General features: G+C 36.3%; 1 protein-coding gene across 1 annotated transcript in view; it reads left to right on the forward strand.

Annotated features, from left to right (window-relative positions):
- The window catches only part of LOC103726802 (D-ribitol-5-phosphate cytidylyltransferase-like), a 273,724-nt gene that overhangs the window by 119,121 nt on the left and 135,576 nt on the right, over nucleotides 1–19,027 (forward strand). Inside the window, exon 6 of the mRNA XM_008824429.3 lies at nucleotides 12,933–13,064. Within this exon, the coding sequence (XP_008822651.1) occupies nucleotides 12,933–13,064 (132 nt within the window). The remainder of the gene's footprint in view (nucleotides 1–12,932; nucleotides 13,065–19,027) is intronic.

Below are 19,027 nucleotides of genomic sequence, written 5' to 3' on the forward strand. Positions count from 1 at the left end.
AAATATGTGCAAATGCCTGTGGGTACTCATAGTGGCCAGAAGAGAGCCTCAGATTCCCTGGAGATAGAGTTTAAAGATGGTTTTGAGCCACCTGGCATGGGTACTGGGGTCCTAACTTGGAGCAAGCACTGTGAACCACTGAGCCATCTCTCCACCCTCAATAGCTCAATATTATATGTTTTAATTTTCTTTTTAGAAAAATAAACTTTTTTCCTTTTCAAATTCATTTTTATCTGACTTACAGATATCTAGTTTTTGTTTTTCTGAAATACTTCATTTAATAAATGACTGCTTATGTATTAAATTATTTTGCATATACTCTGATACTTTTTAAGTGTCATGTCTATATGAGGATTTCATTCTCTTAAGACTTTAAATTAGGGAGTGATGCTCAAACATTTTCATTTGTCCCCAAATGAATTCTAAATGTGTGACTACTGTATGAAAAAAGCAAAAGCTTATACTTACGAGCATTAATTTGATCTTGATATTTTATGTACATTGTTTCTGTATACATTTAATAAAATACTAGGCTATTTTAATGAAAGCACAAGTTTACAATAACAATTTACGGATGATAATAAAAATTTTCCCTTTTTATTTCTATATATTATTTGGATGATAACAGTAAACTCTCTGATCTATTAGAATATCAGTTACAGAAAAATCAGTTTTTTGTAACATAGCTAATGTGTTTAGAGTTTATAGGGAGTTAGATAAAATGCTACATTTATAACCCTGTAAATAGATCTAGTAGTCTGTAAATGAATAATGCATGCCCTGCAATAAATTTAAAAATTGAACAAAAGTGACTTTACAATTTACAGTGAATGCTGAGATTATATTGAGAGAATATGATTTTGCATGAATTCCGTTGCAGCTTATTCTTACACTAGGTGAATGCAAGTGCCAGGCCCATGATCCTTTGCTTGCACTGGTCATTGTGTTGTGGCTGGAACACATGTGTTGTAAAGGAGTCCCTCATGGTGCCTCTGTGTACAGACAGGGACATGCTTGAGTTTTAAACAACAGATAAATCTTTGTGCTTTTCATCTTAAGCATTATATTCTTCCTCTGTACAAGTTTGAGTCATTTTTATAGTTTGTATTTCCCTTATCAATTCTTAATGAATGGAATTCAGCTATAAGAACAGTTTCAGAATCTTTGTTCATTGTTCACATCTCTATTAGCTTTGGGCCAGGTTTAATTAATATACATATTTCCTTATGAGGAATCATAATTTCTTGCTTCCTTCTCTGTTGGTAAATTATTTTGTATATGTATGTTTAAGGTTGGTTGATATATTTATATATTCTAAATTTTCATCCAATTTGGAAAATTTTCCATGTTCCATATTTAAATTTTTTTTTTTCCATTTTATGTTTTTTTGAGACCAGGTCTACTTGTAGCCCCAGCTGACCTGAAACTTGCTTTGTAGACCAGGCTGGCCTCCATCTCATAGAGATGCATCTGCCTCTGCCTCCGAGTGCTGGGATTAAATGTGTGCTCCACCACACCTGGCCCAGGTTTCTGAGTTTTGAAATTCTGTTTTATTGAGCACGCTATTGACCTATACATGTTATATTTGAGATTGCTCTATACCTTTTTGATGATCTGTTTAATTTTCTTATTTTTTAAAAAAAATATATATTTTAATTTTACATGTATGAGTGCTGTGAATGTATGTGAACTGCATGTGTGCAATGCCTATGGAAGCCAGAAGAGTGCCACCTATCCCCTGGAACTGAAGTAACTCGTAGTTGTGAGCTGCCATGTGAGTGCTAGGAACCAAACTCCAGTTCTTTGCAAGAGCAACCCAGTGCTCTTAACTGTGGAGCCGTCTTTCCTGCTCCTATTTTTCCTATTGTTGAAATTACTTTTTCTGTTTTGTTTTAAATATTTTCGTTGCTATGTCTTTAAATTCACTAATTCCTTCTGTTTCAGTATCTAACCTACTGAGAATCCTCATTAAAAACATCTAAATGTGTTTTCCTTTTATGTAGATTGTATGTTTTGTGTTTTCTATAGCTTTTGAATATCCAGAACATGTTTAGAACTATTTTAAGCCCCACCCCCTTCTCATGTCTATATGAGTTCTGCATTGGGTTTCAATGATTATTTTCTTAGAGTGGTCATGTTTCTTTTTTCATATTTGGTATTTTTTAATAAGCTATTGTTAATTCCAAAAATTTTTACCTGTGTGACAAAGGTTTTTCTATTTCTATCATTACAGTTCATTCTAAGATCTGGTTATAACTGAAATTCTTTGGTCCATTTAGGTCTTTTATGACTTTTAGACAGGACTAATTAATATATGCAGTGAGGAGCTAATTATTCTGCCAAACAAAACCAAGACTTTTTTCAGTATTCTATCTGATGTCTTATAAATTATGGTGCTTCTGCTCTGGCTTCTGACCTCTGTCCCTCATTCCAGCTCATGTGCATAGCAGGCCTTGTTCTGGCTCATCTCTCTGGGCAGGTCTTTCTTAAGTGTCAGCTAATTTTTTTGTTTTAATTTGTTTAATTAAATTTTTGTGTGTTTCAAACAGAACATCTCAATCAATCTTAATCACCTTTATACCCCCTTCCCCACTGGGGCCCTCCAATAGCCCCCCAACTGGAATTCATACATTCTGTCATTTGTCTTAAGGCCTAGTGTGTCGAGTTAGTGTCCTCTGACATTCCTCAGTGAAAGTTCATCTACCCAGGCCTACTCAGCCTATCTAGCGTTTCTTGCTTCAGGAAGATCAGCCAACAGTGATCAGTTGCCAGTATTTCTTCAGCTAAGATTGGGGTCAGCTGTCCATTTCCACAGTTCTATGCTGGAATTTTGTTTCTTTGCGTCCTGTGCATGCTGACACCATTGATGTAGGTTCCTATAACCAGGGTCCTAGGAGCTTGTAGGTTTCTATTTCCATATGGTCATGCACCACCTCTCTGACTCTTACAGTCTTTCTACCCCCTCTTCCACAATGGTCCCTGACCCCTGGGTTGGTGTAGATTAATATGAATCCTGTCCATGGATCAGCATTCTGCAGATTCTTACTCTCTACACTTGGGCCATTTGTGACCTTTTGTGTTCCTGGCCTTCTGTTACATGAGGGACCTTCATTAATAAAAATTGAGATAGTCATTGTTGTCTTCTTTACCTTTTGTTCTATGTTCTGTGAGCCTTAGTTATACAGGTTACATTGTAGATGTGCCACTTAGACTTGGGCAATTCACAGATAATGTCTGGGTGTGACCAATTGTGGTACTCTGTAATAGTCTACATCTGGTGCAAAAGAAGCTTCTTTGATATATGGTGACTGGGATATATGAATGTAAATATAAGGATACATATTTTGCACATAATAGATGTGACAGTTTGGGGGTTTTCTCTAAGATCTATGACCTCTCTAACCATTTTCCTATGTTTACAGTACCACAATGAGTTTCCTCCCATTGAGTGAGCTTTTAGTTGTTAGATAGCTGTTGATTGCCCCCAAGATAAAAGTGCCACTACTGCACCAATGTCCTATGCTGTGAAGGTCATTGATGTGGTTATTTGATCTTGAAGCTGATATTGGACCATAGATTGATGTTCTCCCTTAGCGTCTTACATAGTGCTTTCCAAACCTGTGAGAGCTAGCCTTCAGGGGAGGTGGCTTCCAGGTTGGTTCCAGCTCCATTGCTCCAATTCCTGTGTCTGAACTATGTCCTGTCTTCAGCAGTAGGGTCTTACCTTCAAGTTCTGGGAGGCAATCAAGGATTGTGGCAATAGCCTGTGTAATTTTGGGAGTCTCTTGGACCACCCTGGCCAACAACTCAAAAGAAGGTTTTTCCTGTCTTGCACTGTTTCTTGTTATGTAGCCTTGAGCTATGCACATGGACTCATTTAGAGATGCTGTATGTGTAATTTGTCACTAGGTTGTTGGACTAATATGATTTCCTCTGGTTTTTTACACTAGCTAGACATTATTTATCTCTCCTCTCTCTCTCTCCCTGTCTAACTCTTGTACCATGACTTCCCCATTTAAAGTATAAACCTTTTTTCCCATTTCCCCCTTGATAATACCAGTCTCCTATGGTCCTGGCTCTCTTGAGCTGCTTCTTTTCTTTTATCCCCAAAGTTCCTTGTATAACCCTCTGCCCCTCCCCCTCACATTTAAATACCCCCTTTTTAATCCCTTTCTCCCTTAGTAACACTTGTCTCCTACTGTTCTTCTCTCTCAGGTTCCTTCTTTCCTTTTACCTTCATGGTTCCTTTTCATTATCCTGGTTCCTGCAGTTATATTAGGATATACTCACATAGAAGGATTTGGTGCTAGGATCCACATATGAGGGAGAATGTACATCATTAGTTTTCTTGAATCTGTGTTACTTCACTTAGTATAACAGTTTCTAATTCCATCCATTTACCTGAAAATTTCACCCCCTCCCCCCATGGAGTAGAACTGCATTGTGTAAATGTACACATTTTCATTATCTGCTCATCAATTGGGGGACATTTAGGTTGTTTCCATCTCTTACCTATTGTGAAAAGAGCAGCAACAAACATGGATGTACAAGTATCTCTGCAATAGAATGAATCCTTTGGATATAAGCCCAAGGAGTGGTGTAACCGGGTCAAATGGTAGGTTCATTCTTAGATTTTTAAGAGTTCTCCACACTGCTTTCCATAAGGGTTGCAATTGCACCAGCAGTGGATGAGCGTTCCTCTTTATGCACCTCTTCTCCAGCATTTGGTATCATTTGTTCTCTTGATCTTAGCCAGTCTGACTGGGGTGAAAGGAAATCTTAATTTGGCTTTAATTTGCATTTCCCTAATTACTGATGATGGTGAACACTTTTAAAGATGTTTCTTAACCATCTTTATTTCTTCTTTTGAGAAGTCTCTGTTCAGATCTTATACCATCTTTTAATTGGGTCACTTGCTTTCTTGATTCTACGATTTTTGAGTTCTTTATGTATTCTGATATTAAACCTCTGTCAGGTGTATCACTAGTGAAGATTTTTTCCCACTCTGTGGGTTTTCTCTTAACTTCTTTGTTGTTTGTTTTGATGTACAGAAGCTTTTTAGTTTAATGAGGTCCCACTTGTTGATTCTTGACCTTAATTCCTGAGCAATTGATGTCTCATTTAGAAAGACCTTTCCTACACCTATATCTTGTAAGTTATGGCCAATGTTTTCTTCTAACAGTTTCAGTTTCAGGTTTCACATTGAGGTTTTTGATCCATTTGGAGCTGACTTTTGTTCAAGGTGAAAGACAAGGGTCTAGTTTCATTCTTCTACAGGTGGAGATCCAGTTTTGCCAGGACTATTTGCTGAAGATGCTGTCTTTCCTCCAGTAAATGTTCTTGGCCCCTCTGTCAAATATCAAGTGGCTGAAACTGCATGTATTCATGTTTGGGTCTTCAATTTTGTTCGATTGATCTCGGGTCTATTTTTGTGCTAGTACCATGCTGTTTTTATGAAGTGTCAGCTAATTTTTGTGCACTGATCAGTTCTCTGCTGACGGACACTTTGTACTTGAGAGTTCTCTTTCTACAGCTCTCTCCTGTTTGGTATACTGTCCTGTGAACTCTACTCACATTGTTCTCCCCAGACTCCCCACTTTATATTTCAACTCAGAGAGATGAGAACCAGTTCACACAGTTTGCCATGACCCCAAACCCTTCTAAAGTAGTAAGACAAAGCATGTGTAAGACTCTACTCATTTAACTTCTCTTTTCTCAGGGGTTGTTTTTCCTTCATTAACTGTTTTGTTGTTGTAGCAAATGGAAAGATGAATTTGGTCTCTGTTTATTTCCACTTAGAAACAAAAACTGGGCTCATCTTGTTTTGAGTGTTTTATTTACGCATATTCAGTATTCTTTCCTACTTTCAGAAAGGTGTTTTATATGTAAATAAAGAAATCTCAATCTGTTTTCATTATAATTTTCAATCTTGTCTATCTGATTTTTTAAATAGCAGGATTTCAAGTAGTAGCAAAATAAAAATTCACATATAGTATTGGCACATAAGTTAGTAACCAGTTATACAAAGGCATGTGTGACCAGCAGTGGTATTACATAAGCTTCTTTTGGTTTAGAGAGGCACTGTCCATCAACACATTTTGGAGTAAAGTACTGTTTTGCAGGGGCAGAGCAAGGTGATGTAGGCAGACTGCCCAGTGATTTCCTAACAACAGAACATCAGTTTGGAACAGCTGTCCATTCACAGCAACACCTTCTTAAAAGCTGAGAAACAAGTTGAGAGATCACAGAACCTGGGTGTAGCAGAGGAGTAAGAAAAAAGACACATTAAGGAATGTAGAAAGGACAGTTCTCTACTACCTGTGTCTCCTCTAGTGGCGAGTCATGGACCCAACAGAGACCCAACACCTCAGGAAAGAAGAGTGCTTGTGTAAAAAATGTAAAATGTAAAAAGCATTTTTCCCTACCAAGCAATACTGTGTTTCCTTTTAAAGAAGGAGACAGAACCTGAGGGAATTCCTCACTACCAGATCTGTGTTATAGGGAATACCAAAGGGACTTGTTTAAGGAAAGAGAAGCATGGTAATGGAAAACACAGAATCATCTGGAAGTGTGAAAAGTACTGGTGGAAGAAAAACATATAGACCTCCTCAGAATAATTAACACTAGAGCATTTTTGTAATGGTACTTGTAAATCACTTATATTTGTTGTGAAGGTCATGATAAAACTAATGCCTACCATCATTTTGGGAATATGCAATATAAAAAGATGTGGATTCTGGCATCAAAAATTCAGAATGCGGGGGAGGCGTATGTTGTATTTTTCGTGATAAAATTGTCATCAAGTTAAAATAACTTGCTATAAGATGTTTTATGTACTATCCATAACTACAAAGCAACAACTTTTAGTAGATACACAAAATATGAGAAGCAAGTAATGAAAGCACCACTAGAGCGAACCTTAGTCACCAAAGAAAACAGAGGCAGGAAAACAAAGAACCTTTCAGAACACAAACTAAAACCAAGATGATAACAGCACATGCACATACACACAAACTGAGCAATTATTAATTACTGAAATTGTTAGATGATAGATGATTCTGGTTGTACCCAAAATGAAGGTACAATGTGTTTGGGGCGACATTCTCAGTATGGCTTATGTGTACTGTATGTCTGTACTTTAGGCATCTATAGTCTCTCCATATTCCAAGTGCCTTATCCTCTGAAATACTCCTTAAAACCGTTTTCCATTTGGAATCATATTAATTCAGTATATAGTTAATATTATGTCCAAAATGTAGGTGTACCAGGATCATTTCTTACAGGTTCAAAGTAGTATTCAAGGACTTCATAGTGGTTACCTTAAATACATACAGCCTCTTTTATTTGTGAGTAAACATCAAAAATTGATTATTCTTGAAAATAATATAATGCTTATCTAGGTGACCTCTGGACAACTTTAGTATTGTTTCATGATATAAAATGAAATTTGATAATTTATCAAAATGTGCAGATGGTTCCAACATAAGATGTTTTCACATGAGACTTTTTAACTTTGTGATTGTAGAAGTGGTGTGCATTCAGTAGAAATCAAAATTCTTTGAATTTTGAGTTTTGATATTTCCTTGGGATGGTGATATATGATATGATATTTTTTGCAATATTGGGCAGTGTAGCAAGGTGGGTCTTCCGGCAGCTGTGTGTCACAGTGGTAAACAACTGCTCCTCCACGGTACACTGTGTTGCTGAGCTGTCATAGCTGGTAAGTGAGGTGTATTAAATGCATTTTTGACCTAACAGTATTTTCAATAGATAGCGAATTTCTCAAAGCCTCATGCCATTGGAAGTGGAGAAGCATATGAACGTGTATGGCATGATAAATTCAGGGAAATTTTGAAGAATCATGAACCTGCAACTTCTTATTTAGTCTGTTTTTAATCTTTGATAGTTTTCTCCAAGAAGAAAATGAAGTTTAAGTGAATATATGTTAGTGTTAACTAAAGATACCAATGCCTCATATTAATAACCAGCATTGCTTTTAACTTTGGCTTCTAACTTTTGCTATAGATGGTCCAGCTGTTTTGATAATTGTATATCTTTAATGCTCAGGGAAATTTCCCTACAGCACAATGGTGGCATAGTTAACGTTCTTATAAGGGAGATCACCTTGTGAGAGAATTTGGAGAGTAACTCCCTTATGAATGTTTGAGTTTTCAAATGAGAACTTGAGGCAAAGTGAGCACTACAATATAACATTTGCACTGACATCATAGACATGTATTTTTTAATTTTTGGAGTCAAAAGAAACTTTAAAATCTTTGGCTTTGTTAATGCTTTCATGTAAAATACTCCTTTTCCTGTTTACTACCTTTCATTAAAAGCCATTATTTCTCAACCTGCTAGAATTGTTGGTGTTTTGTAAAAATTTATAAATGGGTTGGTAAGCATTTGCTGTGAGTTTCTATGATAGCTTACAACTTGGTTTGTGTCCATTCATCAAAATTATGACTTGACTCATTATGACATTGATTTAAACTTATTACTCAGTCAAGTGGTTCCGTGTTAGATGCCTGTTTTTCATTTTTAGAAGTACAGTTCATTAAATTAAAGTAATTTTCATTAATAGAATTCATATACTTCTTAAGTAGTTGAAGGAAGATGAAAGTTTTCTAAAATTTTTTCTAGTCCTTGAGATACACTGTAACTTTGATCTGCTCAGTAATTGGCCAGTTTCACTAGTTATTAGATTTCCCCTGTGTTTTTTTTTTTTTGAAAAGTGATGTTTTGGCGATGCTGAGCCTAATTTACCCAATTTACTTTTTTGTACATAGATGTGGCTAATTTTGCAGTATCTATTGTGTGAAACTCTCTGGTCTATCTCTGTTTCCTCCTAAGTCATTCATTTGACAATTAGCAGAACTTTCATCTTAACCATCCTTCCTTCCACTTTGGTTGGCATTGAGCAATGTCTCATTTGGATGCATGCTTAATTTTCCAAAATTGGCTTCTCAGTCAAATAAACAACCTCGTTCCTTTCATACAGCAAATCTTGACGTCTTTCTTTGGCCTTCCTGGGAGCATGAACTCTGGAATTGATGCTGAATGAATGTTTCCAAGAATACTGTACTCAGTATTTAGTTCTACTCTATTAACAAATTTACCTGTCTTCAGATATCATTGAAAATCACATTTTAAAAAATATGAAAAATAAATTGGAATTCATCTGGCACCAGTAATGTATTAAGATGTTGCTAGATCAATCTAAAGCATGTGTTGAACTATATGTAGGAGATTGGAAGTACTGAGTGGGTCTTAGAAACCCTGGGAGCTAGAACACTTGCTACCTACATAGTCACAGAGCTATCTACAGGTTCAGTATTTAAGCCATTTGCCAGTTCACTTGAGTAAATTTTCTGCCCTCTATTCTAAATGAAATCATGGAGTTTTTCTGTAAGGTAGAAGGAGATGCCTTTATTGTCCTTTCCGTGCATTTAAGAAAGGACAAGAAAGGTCATGGTATTAGTAAGAATGTCTGCTGGAGACTGTCCTGGTTTTCATGTTGGCATTGACTCTCTGTATCTGGTAAATGAATTTTTAATTACAGCCTGCTTTTTTATTAAGTAAATAAATCAGGGGGCTGGAGAGATGGCTCAGCAGATAAGAACACTGGCTTCTCTTGCAGAGGACCTGGGTTTGATTCCCAGCACCCACATGGTGACTGGGAATCATCTGTAACTCCAGTTCCAGGGGAATTTAATGTACATGCCTGAATGTGCATAAGTGCACCCGTGTTGTGCAGTGCCCTCTGAGGTCAGAAGAAAGCATCAGATTCTCCTGGAACTGGAGTTATGGATGGTTGACAAAGAGAGGGTTGAGAGAGATATAAATAGCTCACCTAGAACTCTCTTTATGGACCATTTAATTCACAAAATTGGCCTCCTAATTTATTTTTAAGTGCACTTAGCTTTTTTGGTTCCAATAGATTGGGTTTGCTGCATCTTACAGCTCTGTGGTTGGAACATCAATTTTCGTTCTAGTTCAGACATCTCATGTGTCAACAGCAATTCTAGAAATGATATCAAGTTCTTGATTTCAACCCTGATGCTTTTGCTGCAACATGTGATTTTGTAAGAAAAGTTCCTATCTATGTGATTGATAAATTTGGGTTGATATTGTTAAATACGAAAATGGCATCAGCTCATAGACAAATTCCTAGAGAAGAATAGGAATTTGTAAGAAAATGGCATTATAACCTTAAAAGAAAAGGAGACTGTGCCCTCGTTTGGCAGCTTCGTTCGAGAAGACACCTTTACTTTTACAGGAAAACGAAAAACATGTAACTGCTGCCAGGGCAGACCTCCCAGGGAGGTGCCTCAGCCCTTGGCAGGTGCACTTCCTGCTCCATCGACCTTCTTGGCAGCTTTTCTGTGCAGAGCTCTGCTCCCACTTGCACTGTGTCCATCATCCCTTCTCTAGTAAATGTTATCAGCATTTCATTCTTTCTCTTTTATGCATTTTAAATATCTATGGGAGCTAAAATTTGAGTTACTTGTTCTTGTGTGGTTGCCCTTTGAGCAATTTTCCCCTTACAAAAATCTTTCTCTTATTTATGAGATTTTCTAAAGCTGAAAATTAGTTGGGAAGATTTATATTAAAGAACAACAACAACAGAGACTATTCATGTATTTAAGTAGACCAGCATGCTGACCAGGTCATTCATTACAAAATCCCAAGGAACTCCAGTCACATTAACTGTGTGACCTGTTAGGCAGTGGCATTTTATGGTGTTTACACAATGCTGGTTCTTATGCAGTTTTAAAGGTTTAATAGTACTCTGAGGCCTTCATCATCACACAGCGGAGGGGCAGTGGTAAGGAGGTTCCATATCTTGTAGCATCAGGTGAGAAGGCTTTAATATCCTCAGTCACCCCAGCATAGAGTTCTTACCATGACTGTATTTTCTGCAGTTGTCTGGAATTTGATAAATGAAATTATTTTTGTCTGCAAGCCTATTATTAGTAATTTTGGTTCATCTAAATATTTCAAATTCATAATAAGAAGACTTTGTACAAATAATTTGCTCAACGATGTAAAAGAGCTCTTCAACTCACCAGCTTTAAGTTGGCATGTAAGCAAGCCATCCTTCAGAGGACCTAACTTATAAATAGAAAGCAACATTGCTCTCCATTGCTAATGGGCATTGAGGTCCAGGTTCCAAATGTCTGTTTACGGGCTAATGACACTGATGCACGCCCAGCATTTATACAGTTTTTCAGCTCAGTTGTGTCTCACTTCAGACAGGAGTGGTTTTTAATCATAAGCAGTGCTGCCTTACTAAACAGCTGAAATTCTACCTTCATGAGTTTCCAGGGAAACAGAGCTAGCAAAGAGGCGCCCAGGATGGTCACAGGGTCCGATCCTGTATCTTCTACTCTTCAGTTGGTTATTCCGTTGCGAAACCCTTCTGCACCTTGTTTTCTTAAAAGAAAAACTGCCTTTCTTTACTCTTTAAAGTTCTTTATGAAATGTCATTTAAAGGTTCTATTTATTTTTTATTTGACATGTAATTGCATCATTTCTAGACTTCAAAAGGAAACAACTATAGATACATATCTTCAAGTAACTCTCTTTAATGACAAGTTCTAAGAAATAGTTATTGAATGCCTATTAAGTTAAGGAGACTGATTGCTACTGAATGAGGGAGAATATGCTTTCCATACGTTCTCTAGATGGGATGACTAGAGTTCAGTGGATGACTTTACACTAAAGGACATCTGGACAAATGCTTGACTGGATAAGACTTAACATGTATGGCGGAATACATGAGGTCTGGTGGAGGGATGGGGGGGCATGGATGGGAAGGGGGTATCTAAATTTGATTAAGAACTGTTGTATGAAATTACAAAAGCTCGAAAAAAATTAAAAATGACACCAAAAGCATAAATAACAAAATTAATATGTATTAAATATTATATAATTCTCTTTAAAAAATGAATGTTACAAGGTCTGGGGCACACCTGTCATGTGTGAGGCCCTGGGCTCAATCCCCAGCACTGAAAGAAAAAGAGTTTTATTTAAGTATTTTTCCCTGGAAAAGCGAAAAAGCAGTGTTAGATTAGAAAATCTCATTCCCATGTGCTGTAGAAGAGACATAATAAAATGTATGTTTGCTATGAAATAAGTTTCCATATGGGCAGAAGGGAAAATATCTATATAGGAGTACAGGGTATGGTATACCTTAAAATGTTTTCAGTTAGTAAGTGCTTGTAATAGGACAACTTAAAATTCTCAAGAAGATTTAAAATTTGGTAGGCAAAAGAAGACGTAGGCTTATTAGTGCCCACTCTATGTACAGTTACATTTCGGGGTTTTTCCATTAAGGGTCTCACATTAGCTTTCATTTAACATAAATTATCTAGCAAAACTTCACTAATTTGGAAGGATGATCATGCTGAGATCATTTAAATTTTCATGAACATGTTTACCAAATGGTCTTTTGAATATTTTCTAGAATACTAACATTGCTTAAAACATCATTCTATAGAAAAACAACTGGAGTTTATTTCAGAAATAGATAATTATTGTTAGAGATGCCAGTTATTCTAAAATACTCTACTTAAGTAGTTACTTTCCTTTAGTTTTGTTTTGTTAACTTCTTAAGACATATGCTAAGAAATAGCTAACCTTGTTGCAGATTATAAATTATATTGAATTAGTGGAATCATGTTTTTATGTGACTGGCATAAGTTGAAATAGAATGCTGTTGTGTTATGTATTTCAACATTACATTTTTTGTTGCTTATTTACTATATATTTATAATGAAGGATTCATTCACCTATTAGATATTTATGACATGACTTGAAACACATGTAGAAATTAGTAATGTAAGTTAAAACAAAATTCTTAAAATGCTGAGCTGTTCTTTTTTAAAGTTGTGGGTGGAAGACAATAAAGGTGCCCTTGTATTTTGCAGGTGCATTTCATTGATTTTGCATTAGTACCACTTGGTCAGAAAATGGAAAGCCTGATGTGGATTAGGGAATTTGCAAAGGAAGTGAAAGAAAAGAATATTTTATTATGTGGCCTCCTCATAAATTACTCACAGGTATGTAAGATGTCTACAAATGCATGTTTTTTGTACTTTTAATAATAGAAAGCTGACTTTGATAGAGCAAATGGATGTTGATGGTAAGGAAAATAACTGTAAAATTACTCATCTGGGGCTAGGGACAAAGCTCATTGGCTAAAGTATTTGTGCATCAGCATGAGACCTGAGTTTGACTCTCAAACACCCATGTAAAAATCTAGATGCAGAGGCACGTGTCTGTATTCCTAGTGCTCTTCTGGTGAGATGGGAAATGGAGACGATACCCTCCACAAGTTTGTGTGCCAGCTAGCCTGGTTATGCAGGACTGAATCCAGGGCCTTGTGTTTACTAGGCAAGTGCTACCCCCTTTAAAAATATATATAATAGTGAAGATGTTTCACATATATGAGTACTTAAAATATACGGTTTCATTTTTCCTTCAAACATACAAGTACACATTGACTCAATAGCTTAATACCCTCTTAAGCACATCATTATGTTTAAAGTAGGCTTTACCAGGGGATGATAAAGTTAGGAAGTGCTGTTAAAAATTATGGTTAAAATTTAAGAAAAATCATTAAAGAAAGTTGCATGGATTTGCTTAAAATTCAGCATGCCTCACAAACTCACAGAACACTGATGAGCATTTCCACCACTGAATTGGTTAAAATTGAGAATGCTATTTTCCATTCTACTCCAGTAACCCCCTAATTATAGCCGACTAGTGAAATTAAAACTCCCCAGAGACAACTTTGGAAAACTGCCTTTGTAATATGTCTTAAGAAACTACTCCCTTCTGAACACTCTTACTCCTGTATGAATCTTTCCATTTAATTTAGTATCTCTGATATTCAGTACTTTTATGACAGGTGCACTGTTCTCTCAATGCTAAAAGTATATGAGGTATACGAGGTAAAAATTTTCTTCACTGTATACTGACACATTAAGATGGTGTGGGTTTAACTGCATGGTAGTCTTCACATATTAGGCTTTGATTCTGTAACCTAATCTTTCTGGAAGAATGTATTAGCATTTTTCCTACATCACTACTGGGTATTCCTAAAAGTGAGAGCAGCCTTGTTGGATTTTTTAACCATTTTTCTTAGAATGTGTCACCAAGTGCTACTTCTTTGGAGATATTTTCTTTGTGGTATCAGTAGCTAATTGAAGACAGCATTAACTGATTAGATTTCAAAATATGGGCTATACATATGCTTTTTGGGGCTTCAGGAAGATGTGCCCTTTTCCGTATATGATATGTATTTCTGATAGTGTAGACAGTCTTTGGTTTTTTTGGCTATAGATTCACAGTGATTTATTTGTGTGATGTTTACAATTAAGGAAGATTGTATGGGCTTTCTAAAAATTTTTGCATCTAGAAAAAATTCTTTTAACATCCGACGCTAACATCTGATGCTGCGCCTCCTGGTTTTCATTGTATATACTCCTTTTATAATTGTATTAACTTCACGTGATTGGGGAGTTTATACTTGCTAATTTTGTTTTATTGTTTCAGTCTTATCATGTTTGATTCATTATGTAATATGGATATAATTTCCTCATGTATAGAACTTAAAAATCAGTTGCCGATAGTTTTTGTGTATCCTAACCCAATTTGGAAAAGAACGATTGATCCCTTTTCTTATAATGATCAATACTTGATCATTCTTCGATAAGTATCTAACTATAACCTCTTATGTCTCTCTGGATATTCTTTATATCACAAAAACTTTGCATATCTTTTCTAAACTCCAGATATGCCCATATGCCTGCATTTTTCACGGGGCGGATACCATTTGTGAGATTGCCGAGTGTGCTTGATTCGTTAGCTGTGTTGATGTAATTAAGCACCAAAGAACTTCTAAAATTCATTTTCAAATATTCCAGTTACTGAAGCAAGGAAAATAATCATTTAAAATGACTTCCTTGTGAATAGTTTAAGCTTAGACCTCTGGGTCATGCTATTGATTTGTCTTTTATATGTAGTCTAGAGATTTATGAATTGATGTCATTCAGTGGTCAATTCCTCATGTTGCCAGGTAGTTAGGAAAAATTTGAAATCTCTTCTCTGAACTCCAAGTGTACTATCAAGTTTGCCCCCTAATTCATTGAATGAATTTAAATCAGGGCTTTCTAGAAATATACTATATATAAACTGGATGTTTAAAATGAGAATCTGTCATTTAATTCATATAAAGGATTTTCCTATCCCTTTAAGTGTTTAAATAGAATCTTACTCTTTGCCTGGCATGGTGGTACACACTGGTAAGCTTGTCATGTGGGCAGCTAGAGTAGGCTCTCACATTTGAGACCCTGTCTTATAAAACAAAATATTACCCATTATTATTCTTAATTCAATGTTGCTATGCAAGTCACTGAGTTCTATAGCACAAAATCATATTGAAGGAACATGTTCAGTCTGAAAATCAATGTGTGGTATAATTGGAAATTTATTAAGATCTAATATTTAAACCATGAAATTCTTAAGCCAGCAACAGAGTTTGCAGACTTAATTTTATTGATATCTAAAATATTTTACAGTGATTCTTAATTCAAATATTTACAAGTGTACATTTTCTATAAATTTTATATATGAACTATGATTAAACTTTTAAGGTCTATAAAATTTATAAAGTCTGGCGGTAGTTTTCTACTTGGTATGTGTATTTTACAAGCTCAGGAATTAGAGGTGGAAGCCAGTATACGGGTTCAAGGTTAAAGACTTTTCTGTAACTGTAACTGATTGTCCAGCTGAACTAATTATTCACTTCTGAAACTGAAGAAAAAACCCAGCCATATAACTTTAGATACGTTATAAAAATTTTTTAGGTCACAGATGCTGCATTTGTAAAATTTACACATCAGAATATGTCCATTAAAACCATGGTATGAAGGACGCCATGTGTGGTGTCACTTGCCTTTACGCCCATCACTGGAGAAAGAGGATTGTTAGTTTGTGATCAGCCTGTTTATATCATGAAGCTCTGTCTCAAGTAAACATATAAAAACCACAAAACAAAACTAAATGTGTAGTGAACAAGAATATGGAGACCCAGGTGATGTGCTTGTTCGTCCAAATGACACTGTGCACATCTCACTCAGACAAGTGTTAAACCTGAAACCCAAGTCTAGTTTTTCTTCCCTTTTCATGTATGACCATGAGATTTACTGTACTATTTTCTATATTTCACTTGCAAATGATTATATTTAATATATTGTAGTATAGTTTGAGAGGGAAGGAGAGGGAACATTTTTTTAAAGACATCACAATAAACTTAAAATGTAAGGCAACAAGAGGGAGGTTAAGGTCTAGCCAGGGTGGAGTGGATAAAATAGTAAACTTTTCAGGAGTGGAGAGATGGCTTAGTGGTTAAGAACACTAGCTGCTTTTGCAGAGGATCCGGCTTCGATTTACAGCGCCCACATAGCAGCTAACAACTGTCCATAACTTCAGTTCCAGGGGGAATACAATGCTCTTTTCTGACCTCCATGGGCATTGTGCGACACAGGTGGACTTACATACATGCAGGCAATACACTCATATGCATAAAATAAAAATAATAAATAAAATATTTTTAAAAATACTAAACTTTTCATGACCGGGGCTTCTCTGTTCAGGTTCTCTTTTTTCCTTCCTGTTGAACAGTTGTTCTAGTAGGTTTGATCATCCACAGTAAGAAGTTAGAAAGCATTGCTTGACTGACTTTGTGAGCATGTTCATAGGATGGGGACATTGGAAAGGACTATGCCAGTTGCCAAGGGTACAGAAGCCAACCATGGGGACCAGGCTGCATCACCCTGGGTCTATTTCTGACTTTTTAATATTGGTATAGATAAGGAAGCCACAGAAAAATTTATCCCAGCATTTCTGTAAAGTTTTGTTTAGTAATTATTTGTGAACAGTTTATGAAAGTCAATATGTAAGTTTCCCAAAGAGGATATGGAAAAATGAAATGAAGTTTTGCTAAAAAATTAAATTAGTCTTACTTCACAAATATAGCAGATTGTTGAATTTGATGAGTTGAATGCCATCATTCTCTGTTGTCTGTGTTTTGAAGGTTGTGTGGACTCTGGAGGACATCTAAAAGGCATTCTTGACTAGAAATCTTTGTAATTACTAGGAGTGAGATTTTTTTTTTTTATTTTTTATTTTTTTGGTCTTTTTGAGACAGGGTCTCCCTATAGCCCTAGCTGGCCTGGAACTCACTACATAGATCAAGCTGGCCTTGAACTCACAGAGATCTGCCTGCCTCTGCCTCCCAAGTGCTGGGACTGAAGGTGTGTGCCATCACGCCAGGCAGGAGTGAGCTTTTAGTAAAGCATTAAGAAATACATAAACAAAGCTGGGTGTGGTAGTGTACACCTTTAGTCCTAGCACTTGGGAGGCTGAGGCAGGCAGATTTCTGTGAGATAGAGGCCAGCCTGATCTACATAGTGAGTTCTAGGCCAGCTAGTGCTTTATTGGTTTGATTTCTTTATTGTCTTTAAAAACCCCAAGAATTTAAAAAAGAGAAAAAAAAAAAAAAAGAAAGGAAAGGAAAAGAAATACACAAACAAGTCCAAGATCACGTAGATACCTTTGTCCCTGAGGATTGAATTTGTCTTTCCAGCTCAAATGCCCCCAGTTGTTCATTAACTGTTATAGTCTCATCCTTCAAGTAGGCATATGCTGACAAAAAGTTAAAAAAAAAAAAAAAGACAAAATTGGAGGAAGGACTTTGTTTCTACAGTGAGCAATTACTTGTCATTTAACTGGGGATTATTTACCAAACAACTGGTACTTTCCATGAAACTAAATCATGTGGCATGTACACCAAACATGCAACACTAAATCTTTACAGAAACCCACGATGCCCTGTTCAGAGTAATCAGGCTTTTTTGGATGTGGGAATGTTTATAGGACTAAATATTTTTCACTTTCAATATTATTTTGGACTTCATTGTTTAGAGTTAGTCATCTAGGGAAATAGAAATGTCATAAAATATATTTTCAGAGTTGTGTAAGTTTGAAAAGCAAGGAAAATTGTTTTCAAAGGCTTTGGTTGACTCACTTGGTAAACTAAAAACTGGCAGTAAGACCATATTACTTAGTGATATCTAAATGAGATGCAATATTGGAAAAAATTCTTTATTAGTTTGATTTTTTATTAAAAAGGAGCAATTTTATATGAAAATGAAGACTATCCTCTCAGGAAGTACAATCTAGAAGATTCTAGAACTAATTCTTTTGAGGAATTGTCATTTACTGCATAACCAAAATTTAGAAGCTTGAAACATTATTTTTGCCTCATGGTTCCTGTAGATCCTCTGGCTCTGGGTTACGTCTGGGCTGCTGTCACCCCAAGACCCTCTTGGGAATGGTCTCCTTTGTCACCTCAAGGCCCTCTTTGTAACTTGCCTGTCTGGTGGCTGCATTCATTTCCTCAGCAGCTATTGCACTGAGACCTCAGTTCTTCATAATTCCTCCAGCATCTGGCTGGTAGCCTACCTCTGTTTCTTCCCACAGGAACTTCTTCAGAGACAGTTTTAAAACAGCAGAGCAGGCAAAAGAGGCACCCAAAAAAGACCAAAGTTCCACTCTTCAGCAATGACCCATTTCCTTTGTTTTATTCTGTTGATCAGAAGCAAGTGCCTAGCTTCTACCGTCTCTCATGAAGGGTATTACACAAGGGCATGAATATCGGGTGTTGGTGACTATTAGAAGCCACATCAGATTCTGCCACCTACAATACTAGTTGAGAGCTAACATTAGGGTCTAAGTGCTATATTCATTGCTGATTACCTTCATGAAAATGCAGGTGTTCACGAATTAAATGGGGGCTAGAGATGTTTAAATATGAAAAGCATTATTTATATACGCATACATGTTCTTACATATTTATGCATACCTACATTCTTCCAAATTCTCTGTTCACCTACTGAGTGCCCAGTGTCAACTGTAAACTCCTCACTGTGCTGAGCACTGGTACAAGCCTCAGACT

Source organism: Nannospalax galili, unplaced genomic scaffold (assembly GCF_000622305.1).
Source record: "Nannospalax galili isolate Female #2095 unplaced genomic scaffold, S.galili_v1.0 scaffold249, whole genome shotgun sequence".
NCBI lineage: Eukaryota > Metazoa > Chordata > Mammalia > Rodentia > Spalacidae > Nannospalax > Nannospalax galili.